The sequence below is a fragment of the Canis aureus genome, chromosome 16 (assembly GCF_053574225.1).
Source record: "Canis aureus isolate CA01 chromosome 16, VMU_Caureus_v.1.0, whole genome shotgun sequence".
Lineage (NCBI taxonomy): Eukaryota > Metazoa > Chordata > Mammalia > Carnivora > Canidae > Canis > Canis aureus.
In genome coordinates, this window is record NC_135626.1 from 49,742,489 (window position 1) to 49,754,686 (window position 12,198).

General features: G+C 38.1%; 1 protein-coding gene across 4 annotated transcripts in view; it reads right to left on the reverse strand.

The window, feature by feature from the left end:
- TLK2 (tousled like kinase 2) overlaps positions 1-12,198 on the reverse strand; it is a 118,178-nt gene that overhangs the window by 69,857 nt on the left and 36,123 nt on the right. For all 4 annotated transcript variants that reach the window (XM_077853898.1, XM_077853897.1, XM_077853896.1 and 1 more), the window contains exons 3-5: positions 1,733-1,804; positions 1,455-1,524; positions 405-448 (exon numbers count right to left, since the gene is read on the reverse strand). In XM_077853898.1, the coding sequence (XP_077710024.1) occupies positions 405-448; positions 1,455-1,524; positions 1,733-1,804 (186 nt within the window). The remainder of the gene's footprint in view (positions 1-404; positions 449-1,454; positions 1,525-1,732; positions 1,805-12,198) is intronic.

Genomic DNA, 12,198 nt, shown 5'->3' on the forward strand with positions numbered 1-12,198 from the left:
TGGATGTTAGTGTCTTCTTTAGGAACCACTAAAGATGGGTCAACAAGCTCGCTACATGTCCCACTGAACTAAAGGGAAGAGGACAAAAGAAGAGTCCAAGTCACTCCATTTCAATCTTTGTAAGACCCAAAACCTAGTCTGGCCAAGAGAAAAATCACCTCATTTGTGAATTTTTATATCATCACAGACAAGACACATCATAAACAAATTTAAATTTAGGAAGTCAGCAGCAGTTTCCTCTTAATGGAGAGAGAAGGGGCACCATCAGATTGATGAAGATGGGGAAGAAGGGGAGGAGAGCACAGTAAAGGCAAAATATTGCTTTCTAAAGCTTTAAATGAACGCAAGGATTTAGTTCTTTAAAAAATCACTATAGATTTTTTTTTTCCAAAAATTTAACTTACCTCAAAGTAATCACTAATTTTATGTCCCCTAGGAGTGCCTTTCCCTGAAAATGAAACCAAAGTAAGTATAGTTTTTCCAATAACATGTGTAAACCATCATTCACTAAATGTACTATGAATTCAATAACTGCATACGTTATCAATTCAAATGTTGGCTTTACTTTTAACAAATAAAAGCCAAATTACCTGTTTCATAAGAAGAGAGTTTTCTCATCTAATAAAAAGACTTAATAAAGCAGTGAAAAGATTTTTTTCTGAGCTTGCTCTCCTTTAAGATTTGCTAATCTTTCTTTTATAACATACTAACAAAATCTATGCCATAACTGTGAATCAAAATAAAATTAATTTATAGTCCATGCCCTCAATTAGGAGAACAAAGAATTCAAAACAAACTCATCAGAACTAAAGAGTTTATTCTACACCACAAAAAACTGTGTGGCCATGTCACTTTGGGAAAATTTTCCCCTCAAAAGTAAAAAATGATTTGTAGATAAAAAAAGAAAAGAAAAATGTTAAAAAGACTAAGACTTCCATTCCTCAGAGGGGTAGGTGGACGAAACAAACCATTTATTCCCTCCTTCGTTACATATGGATATTTAGCATCATAATCCTCATATTTACAGAATGATTCCACTGGGTGCCAATGTTCAACTAGATAATTGCCACAGAAGAAGAGGAGGTAGAAAGGACAGCCATGTAAATAAAACAATTTTTGGTTATCTTTTATTAACAAATCACTGAGCTAATGCAAGACATGGTTAAAACGCCAATGTAACTTCTTTTCTGTATAATACATGTTTAATCTGAAGAAAAACCTGTGAGAAGATCGTTAACTTACAACAGGGAAAACAAAAAGTCCCCAGAGAACTGACACTTTTGTCAGGTGTATATCAAATGGCAAGTCTATAATAAACAGCCTGCTATTCCCTTAAGGTACAAAAAATCTCCTTTGTTAGGAATCCCTGTATCTGAACTAATTATTTAGCGTGAGTTGGAAAATTCTAAGTACATAAGAATTTAGTATTTTTATTGGTGTGAAATTATTACTACCTTGGCTAGTTTCATATGGTTCAGCTTTTCTTTTCCGGTTTCGCTGGTCATTCTGTTTTTTCTCAGGAGTCTGTTAAACACCATATACATTACAATTAGCATTTTGTTAAATTTTTCACATTATGAAAATTTGAGAGTATGTACAAAATATCAAACTTATAAGGAGATATAAGGCACAGACAAGTCAATCAGTGTCCTGTAGTTATGCAGTGCTATCTTTCAACCCAGACTGAAAGTATGGAAACATGTAAAGTCTCACAATGAATACGGCCTCTTACCTCTACTTCTTTATCACTCAAGGACCCCACGCTGCACAAGCTCTGGTTGGAAGACTCACTGTTGAGTGGCCCCTGGAAAGGAAAAAAAATAAAATAAAAAAGGAATCAAAAGAAACTAATTTAAAATGACAGCAAAACTGAGGACGAAGCCTGCTGACTTTGATGTGTAAGTCAGGTCAAAGAAATCAAGAATTAACTATAACACCTACAAGCCAACTTGAAAAAAATCAAGTATACTAAGGTGCCCTCATGTTAAAATTCTCTAGGCTCAGTCAGTAGAACACGTGACTCTTGATCTTAGGGTTGTAAGCTAGAGCCCCTTGTTGGGTGTAAAGATTACTTTAGAATAAAAGAATAAATCTTTAAAAAAAAATTTCTCTAGCTACTATTATTTTCTTTTCCTTGACCAACTTGTAGTCATGTGCAAATTTTCCCTTCTAGAGTACCTCCACATGTAGTGAATTCATTTTTTAAGGAAAATAAGCAGGGGAAATAAATTCTCTTGGCCTTCCATATCATAGAAGCATCATCTGAAAGTTGATATGTTAAGGAGTATGTCAGGAGGAGTGGTCAGGGACCATAAGGAAGGAAATCCTTTTCTGAGTCAAGCTTTAAGGAGGTATGACCACTAGCTCAACAAAACAAAGTTACAAGGGACTGATTCCTAGCCTCACAGTACGAGGAGCTCTGCTGGCCCCCTCCAGTGAAATTGGTGAAAATTATTTTAAAAAACAACCATTCAAAACCTCTAGAAATGGTCTCTGAGTGCAAACAGTAAATAAAGAAAACTATTCAATAAAAATCTATGAAAATTCAGACTGAAAGGTCAAAGTCTGTGGTTTTGGAACCAGGTTCACTCTCACTCCTACCCTCTCCCATCTCAGCAAGGTTCCAGTTCCTGCTGTGGTCAACCTCTTCCCCCAGCTAAGTCCAAGAGCTTTTTTCCTGCAAGGAACAGGACTATCGCCAGCCCATGCTGCTGATACTAAATCCTAGGCAAGTACATCAAAAGCAGGGGCTCCCCATTTACAACCCCCACTTGTGGAACAGAGGCTACACCTCAGGCATGGCACACTGAAAACAGTGAGGCCCCAAAAGCCCTTCTGCCCAGCTCATGAAATGGTGGGAGTTCCACACCAAGAGAAGCAAGTTGCTGCATGCACCTCACTCCCACCCTACTCCCATTGCCCAGCCCCAGCACTCAGCTCCCAGAACCAGGATGTCACTCAGAAAAGATTGCCATTGTCCCTGTCTCCAGCTCCAGAACCCTGACTCAGATATTTTGCCTCAGGAGAAAGGCAAGAACACATGCTAACAAATCTCTTCCCAAAAGACTTGACTTCATTCCCAAAATACCACAGACAAGCTTAACACTGAAGGGTATTCTCAAGAATGGTGGAAGTCGTGGTAAAAGGCAACTGGAAGATCTGTGGAGGTAATAAACACACACAACTTAGACTGTAAGCCAGCTAGTTTGCAGAAGAGAACCCAAGAGTAAGACACAGGGGAGAAGTACTTCTGGGTTAAGAACAAATAGCAGACACTGACCTCAGAAACTCTCCGTTCCAGGGAGCCCCAATTTGATCTGATTAGTTTGTGGAGGAATTTAAGTCTCAGGGTATTGTTGAAAACAATAGAGCAATCTGGACAATTAGTGGAGTTTAACAGCTGCATTGGTCAGGGAAAGAAAGCCCTAAAAGTACCAGTCATCCCAAACGGACTTAAAGCTGTGACTCCCTAAAGCTACCCCCAGAGGCTTGACACTGGAAGAATAGCAAGAAAGAGAAAATAATTCCGTCACTAAACAAAAAAACAAGCAAATAGCAATAACAAGTCCCAATACCGGGATGAAAAATCAGTACCCAGAGTTGGCATATCAACTAAAACAACTGGTTTCCAACAAAAAAATCATGAGGCATACAAAGAAATAGAAAAGTATGACCCATATAACAGGGAGGAAACAAAGCAAGCAGGCAATAGAAACTGCCTATGAGAGTGACCATAGGCACTATGAGAGTGAGATGTTAAATTTAACAGAAAAAAAGTTCAAAATAGACATTATAAATGTTCACAGAGACAAAGGAAACCATAATTAAAGTAGTAAAGAAAGGTATGAATGACAATGTTGTATCAAATAGAGAGTACCAATAGAAACACAGAAAGTATATATATTTTTAAAAAGGGAATTCTGGAGTTGAAAACTGTAGTAACTGAAATAAAAAATGCACTCAGTCATCTGGGCATCCGACTCTTGGTTTTTGGCTCAGGTTGTGATCTCAGGATCCTGACATCAAGCCCCAAATAGGACTCTTCGCTCAGTACTGAGTCTACTTGGGATTCTTTCTCCCTTTCCCCCTGCCCTTCCCACTTGTAGGTGGGCATGAGTGCGCTCACTTGCTCTCTCAAACAAATAAATAAGTCTTTAAAAAAAAAAATGCACAAGAGGCTCAAGGGCAGAAATGAAGTGTCAAAAGAAATAATTAGCAAATCTGAAGATAGATCAATAGAAATTATGCAAGCTGAGAACAGAAGAGAAAACAGAAGAAAGAACAAACACAAACAGCTTCAGAGAAATGTGGGAAAGTGTTGAAGTACATCACCATGCAAATAACTGGGAGAGCAAGAAAGGAGCAGAAAAAAAAATACTCAAAGAAATAATGGCTGAAAACTTCTCAAATTTATTGAAAAGCAATAACATACTCATCCAGGAAGCTTAATGAATTCTTAGCAGGATAAACACAAAGAGATTCACAAAGAGATACATCATAGGAAAAATGCTCAAAGGCAAAGACAGGAGAAAATCTTGAAAGCAGAAATATAACACATCACTTACAAGGAAATCACAGTAACATTAACAGCTGACTTCTGAGCAAAAACAATTTAAAAATGGCAAAAGATCTGAACAGACATTTCTCCAAAAACTATATACAAATGGTCAATAAGCACATGAAAATAAGTTCAACATCATTAGGTAAGGGGGAAATACAAATCAGAACCGAAATGAGATCCCACTTTACTGATTATTCTTTCTAATCATCTATTAGTTTGTTCCTTTTGATTTAGTTGTTTAGATATAAAACCACAGCATTTGTAAATAAGTTTATATCTTCCTTTCCACAATATATATCTCATATGTTTCACATTTTACTGACTGAAATAATAAGCATAAAGAATACGGTTTTGTTCTTTTTCAAGGTAACTCCTCTAGTGCTTCACCATTAAAAGTTGTATTAAGACCTCAAACAGAGAAACAATCTTGTAAAAGAACAAATTTGGAGGCCTTCCACTTCCTAATTTCAAAATTTACTACAAAGCTATAATAATCAAAGTAAGATGACACTGGCATAAAGACAGACATAGAGAAAAATGGAATAAAATTGAAAGCCCAGAAATAAACCCTTTCATATGTTTTTTTCCAATGTTTTCTTTTGATTATTTTTCAGTTTTACGGAGATATAATTGATACACAACTATGCATAAGTTTAAGGTGTACTGCATAATGACTCGATATAAGATAATTTTCAAGACCATCCAATGATGAAAGGACAGTCTTCTCAGCAAGTGGGTATTGGGAAAACTGGATATCCACATTCAAGAAAATGAAGTTGGACTCTTACCTTACTCCACATACAGAAATGAATTCAAAATCGAAAACCCCAGAAGTACAGGCATCAACAACAAGAAAAAAATAGATATGCTGGACTACATCAAAATTAAAAACCTCTGTGCATCAAAGAACATGATCAACAGAGTAATCATATTTGCAAATGGAAGAAAATATTTGCAAATCATATACCCTATGATAAGGGGTTAATATCCAGAATATACAAAGAATTCCTTCCTACAAATCAAAAAGAACACAACAAACAACCTAATTAAAAACTGGATAGGGGGGATCCCTGGGTGGCTCAGCGGTTTGGCGCCTGCCTTTGGCCCAGGGCGGGATCCTGGAGTCCCAGGATCAAGTCCCACGTCGGGCTCCCGGCATGGAGCCTGCTTCTCCCTCCTCCTGTGTCTCTGCCTCTCTCACTCTCTCTCTCTCTCTCTCTCTCTCAAATAAATAAATAAATAAATCTTAAAAAAAAAAACAGCCTCAGTTGGTAGAGCTTGCAACTCTTAATCTCAGGATTGTGAGTTCAGCCCCACGTTGGGGATAGAGTTTACTTAGAAATTTTTTAAGAAGGGCAAAGGACCTGAACAAACATTTGCCCAAAGATACACAAAAAGGCCAATAAGCACACAAAGAGACTCAACATCACTAATCATTAGGGAAAACAAATCAAAACTACAATGAGGGACGCCTGAGTGGCTCAGAGGTTGAGCATCTGCCTTCTGCTCAGGGCATGATGCCGGGATCTGGGATCGAGTCCCACATGAGGCTCCCTGCATGGAGCCTACTTCTCCCTCTGCCTATGTCTCTGCCTCTCTCTCTCTCTCTGTCTGTGTCTCTCATGAATAAACAAATCTTAAAAAAACAAAAACAAACCTACACTGAAATACCACACCATCTTGTACCTACTAGGATGGCTATTATCCAAAAAAAAGGAAAGTCATGAGTGCTGGCAAGGATGTGGCAAAACTGAACTTTTGTGCACTTATTAGAATGTAAAACAGTAAATTTTATATGTATTTTACCACAACTAAAACTGTTTTTAAAAACTGTACTGGGGGGGGGTGGAATCCCTGGGTGGCTCAGCGGTTTGGCACCTGCCTTTGGCCCAGGGCACGATCCTGGAGTCCCGGAATCGAGTCCCTCGAGTCCCGCGTTGGGCTCCCAGCATGGAGCCTCCTTCTCCCTCTGCCTGTGTCTCTGCGCCCCCCTCTCTCTCTATCATGAATAAATAAATAAATAAATCTCTAAAAAAAAAAAACTGTACTGGGGGGACACCTGGGTGGTTCAGTGGTTGAGGGTCTGCCTTCAGCTCAGGGTGTGCTCCTAGTCTCAGGATCAAGTCCCACATCAGGCTCCCTGCATGGAACCTGCTTCTCCCTCTGCCTCTGTCTCTGCTTCTCTGTGTGTGTGTCTCTCATGAATAAATAAATAAAATATTTTAAAAACTTAAACAATAATAATAAAAATAAAAATTGTACTGGGGTACCTGCGTGGCTCAGTTGGTTAAGTGACTCTTGGTTTCAGCTCACCTTATGATCTCGAGGTCATGGGATTGAGCACAGGGGCCTGCATGAGATTTCTCTCTCTTTGCCCCTCCCCCAGCTCATGAACACATGCACGCATGTTCTCTCTTTCTCTCAAATAAATATATTTTAAAAACTATATTGTTTTTTAAATTAGAAAGTTGAGATGGCTACTGAGTTCATCCAAATGCTTTTTAAAAAGCTATTACTTATTTGCCATTGTAATAATAATAATAGTAATAGCCAACACTTATGTAGCACTTGCATGGGCCGAGCATTCTATATTAGCATATTTAATTCTCACAACTGATAAAAACAGACCAACACAAATATGCCCAACTAGTTTTTGACAAAAGCACAAAAACAATTTGATAGACTTTTCAACAAATTGGTGCTGGAGCAATTAGACATACACACACAAAAAAAATGAACCTCAACTTAAACCTCATAACTTATTTAAAGAACTAACTCAACCGAGATCAAGGGACACCTGGGTGGCTCAGTGGCTGAGTGTCTGCCTATGGCTCCCGGGGTCCAGGATCGAGTCCTGAATTACGCTTCCTGCATGGAGCCTGCTTCTCCCTCTGCCTCTGTCTCTGTCTCTCATGAATAAATAAATAAAATCTTAAAAAAAAAAAAAATGAGATCAAGAACTTAAATGTAGAGGCTCCTGAGTGGCTCAGTCCGTTAATTGTCTGCCTTCAGCTCAGGTTATAATCTCAGGGTCCTGGGATCCAGCCATGCTTCTGGTTCCCTATCAGCAGGGAGTAGGCTTCTCCCTCTCCCTCTCCCCTGGCTCGTGCTCTCTCTCTCTCAAATAAATAAATACAATCTTAAAAAAAAAAAAAAGGACTTAAATGTAAAACAAAACCATAAAACGTTTAGGGGGAAAAACGGGGGAGAAAATCTTCACAACACAGGACTAGGAGAAGAGGTCTTAGACTTAACACCAAAAGCTTGATCTATAAAAGGAAAAATTAATAAATGGAACCTCCTCAACATTTAAAACTTTTACTCAGCAAAAGACCTTGTAGGACAAAGAGACAAATCACACACTAAAATATTTCCTAACCACATATATCTGGCAAAGGGCTTAAAATTAGACTATATAAAACACTTAAAACAGTAATTTTTAATCCAATAGAAAACTGGCAAAAGACATGAACAGCCATTTCACTGACAAAGATACAAAGATGGGCTAATAAGCATGACAAAGATGTTCAACATCATTAGCCATTAGGGAAGTACAAATTCAAACTGCAACAAAATGTCCTTATACACCTATCAGAATACTAAAATAAAATACAGTGACAAATTTAAATGCTGGCCAAGTATATAGAAAAACTGAATCACTCATACATTGCTGGTGAGAATATAAAAAGGTAGAGCCAATTTAGAAAATTGTTTGGCAGTTTCTTTAAAAACTAAAATTGTACTTAACACATATCATATCCCAAGAACTGTATACTACTGGACATTTGTTCCAGAGAAATAATGTTCACATACAAACCTGTATACAAATGTTCATAATGATTTTATTCATAATAGCCAAAACCTCGGGATGTCTGGGTAGCTCAGTGGTTCAGCATCTGCCTTTGGCTCAGGGCGTGATCTTGGAGTTTGGGGATCAAATTCCATATAGGGCTCCCCATGAGGAGCCTACTTCTCCCTCTGCCTATGTCTCTGCCTCTGTGTTTCTCTCATGAATAAAAATTTTTTAAATAGCCAAAACCTCAAAATCTACTATGAACTTTATCAAACTCAACACCCAAAAAACAATCAGCTAAGAAATGGGCAGAAGGGGAGAAGATATTTGCAAATTATGTATCAGAAAAAGGGTCAGTATCCAAACTCTATGAAGAACTTACAAAATCAACACCCATAACAGCCAAAAACTGGAAAGAAACCAGCCCTTTATTGGGTAAATGGTTAAACAAACTGCGGTATATCCACACCATGGACTACTACTCAGCAATCAAAAGGAATGAACTATTTACACATGCAACAACTTGGATGGACTTCAAGGAAATAATGCCAAGTAAAAAAAGCCAATCTCCAAAGAATATATACTAAATGATTCCATTTGTATATTATATATACATACATATATATATACACACACATATATATATAAAACATATATATGTACTTCTCAAAATAATAAATTTACAAGGATGTAAACAGATTAGTGGTTGTCAAGGGTTAGGATTTCAAAGAAGAGGAGGTAGGGATAGCTAAAAAGGAGTAGCAAGAGAGGCTTGTGGTATTGGAGCAGTTCTGCATCTTGATTGTGATTCTAAGAAGCTATACATGGGCACATGGGTGGCTCAGTTGGTTAAGCAGGCAACTCTTGATTTCAGCTCAGGTTGTGATCTCAGGGTCGTGAGATGGAGTACTGCATGAGTGAGAACAAGCCCTGCATCAGGGTCCACACTTAAGGGGGGTCTACTTGAAGATTTGTTCCCTCTGCCCCGCCCCCCACTCTCTAAAATAAATAACTCATAAAAAAAGAAGCTACACAAATAATAAAAGTAAACAGATGTGTACATTCACACACACAAATGGTGCATGTATAATGTGACATCTGAATGAGTTGTGTGGATTTTATCAGTGTTGATTTCCTAGTTTTAGTACTATAACTATGCAAAACTATGCATTAGGGAGGGAAACTACATGAAACCTCCATGCAAATCTTTTGCAATTGCCTTTAAATCTGTAATTATTTTGAAATAAAAAGTTTTTTTAAGTTTTTATGTATCATTTACTTGCTATAGTTAATCAATAATGATAAACGATACTTAGGTAAGAATTGCTACAGAGGCAAGGCATTCTATAATATTTAATCCTGGTAACAACCTGCTATGGGCTCAACTGTGTCCTCCTCAAATTTATGTTGAAGACCTAACCCCCAAGACATCAGAATGTATTTGGAGATAGGGCCTTTAAAAGAAGAAATCAGGGACTCCTGGGTGGCTCAGCGGTTAAGTGCCTGCCTTTAGCTCAGGGTGATTGATCCTGGAGTTCCGGGATTGAGTCCCACATCAGGCTCCCTGCATGGAACCTGCTTCTCCCTCTGCCTGTGTCTGTCATGAATAAAGAAATAAAATCTTAAAAAAAATAATAAATAGAAGAAATTAAGTTAAAATGGGATTGTTAAAGTGGGCCCTAATCCAGTATGACTGATGTCCTTATGAAAAGGAAATGAGGACACAGACACCAGACATGCACACATACTGAGGAAACATCATATGAGGACACAGTGAGAAGGTGGCCATCTGTAAGCCAAGGAGGGAAAGCCTCAGAAAAAACTCCAACCCGGCTAACACCTTGATCTTGGACTTAACAGCCTCTGAACAGTGAAAAAATAAGTTTCTGTTCTTTAAACCACCCAGTCTGTTATGGCAGCCCTAGTACATTATGCACAGCTTAAGACAGCTGCTGTAATTACTCTCATTTATAGATGAAGAAATCGTAAGAAAACTTAGTAAACTAAACTCCCCAAGGTCACACAGCTGGTAAGCAGAGCCAGGATACAGACCTAAGCAGTGTGGCTTCAAAATATGTGCTACTAGCCTTTGAGCTATACTGACACTAGATATATTAATCAATTTTTTAAAAGATCTTATTTATTTAGTCATGATAGACACAGAGAGAGAGGGAGAGACACAGGCAGAGGGAAAAGCAGGCTCTATGCACAGAGCCTGATGTGGGACTCGATCCCAGGACCCAGGATCACACTCTGGGACCAAGGCAGGCGTTAAACCGCTGAGCCACCCAGGGATCCCTATATTAATCAAATTTTAAGGTAACAGGGGATCCCTGGGTGGCTCAGTGGTTTAGCGCCTGCCTTGGGCCCAGGGCGCGATCCTGGAGTCCCAGGATTGAGTCCCATGTCGGGCTCCCAGCATGGAGCCTGCTTCTCCCTCTGCCTGTGTCTCTGCCTCTCTCTTTGTGTGTATTCTCATGAATGAATAAATAAAATCTTTAGAAGAAAAAAATAAATAAATAAACATCTATATATTCATAAATGAAAGTAGGCTATATTTTTAATTCCTCATATTTGTCAGATTTTGCTATTGGAATTTATTATTTCTATGTTATTATTTAATATGAAAACTCCCTATTCTTTAAAAGATTAGGAGAAACCATGTAACTAGGGACTGGATTTTTGCTCTACTTCAAGGAATAGGAGAGGAAAAGATAATTTTATAATCTTGATTTTTACTTGATTATAGGAATCTATCTTGATCTTTACATACTGTCAACATGAATTCCTACTTCCAGTGAAATCATCTATTCCACTGAGACTTTCATATTAATAGGATATAATGCATCCATTTCCAGTTTTTTCACTTTGTAAGTCCTCAGTATCTTTTGTGATCCCAATTTATCCCTCAATTTTTCCTGCTGTTTCCCAATTTTCCTTTTTTTTTTTTTTTTAAGATTTTATTTATTTATTCATGAAAGACACACAGAGAGAGGCAGAGACAGAGGCAGAGGAAGGAGAAGCAGGCTCTATGCAGGAGCCCGATGTGGGACTCCATCCTGGAACTCTGGGATCACATCTTGAGCCGAAGGCAGATGCTCAACCGCTGAGCCACCCAGGCATCCCGTGTTTCCCAATTTTCCAACTCTGGATTCTTAGTCGTCTGTTTTGCAGTATATTTATTTCTTCTTCTATTTTTATTATTTTGTTCTTTTTTTTTCTGAAACCTTAAACTGTAATGGTAAATTCACACTCTTGTATATTAAGAACATCTTCATCCACCCAAGTTTAACAATTATATCATATTTTTCATATATTTTTAAGTAAAATAGTCTGTCACTTGTTATTTGATATACAATAGCTATTTAGAACACTTACTAATATCCAAGTCACTGGGGAGGGGAAACTGTCCCTTCAAAGAGTCATCTCAGGTTCAAATAGAAGCTAGAAAAAATTTTTTAACAATGTATGATAATAAGACTCCTTAGCAAAAGCCCCATTTTCCATGCCAACATTTAAACTATTTACCCTGTCTTGTTGTTTTTTTTTTGTTTTGTTTTAAGATTTTATTTATTTATTCATGAGAGACACAGAAAGAGAGGGAGAGGCAGAGACACAGGCAGAGGGAGAAGCAGGCTCCATGCAGGGAGCCTAATGCGGAACTCGATCCTGGGGCTCCAGGATCAATCACGCCCCAGGCTGAAGGCAGGCACTAAATTGCTGAGCCACCCAGGGATCCCTACCCTGTCTTCGTTTAATCATTTCTTCATAAGTAAAAAACAGACAAGTCAATGGACGGTTTAAAAAACTGAAAAGCCAATTTTCTTGTTTTAAAAAGTATGAT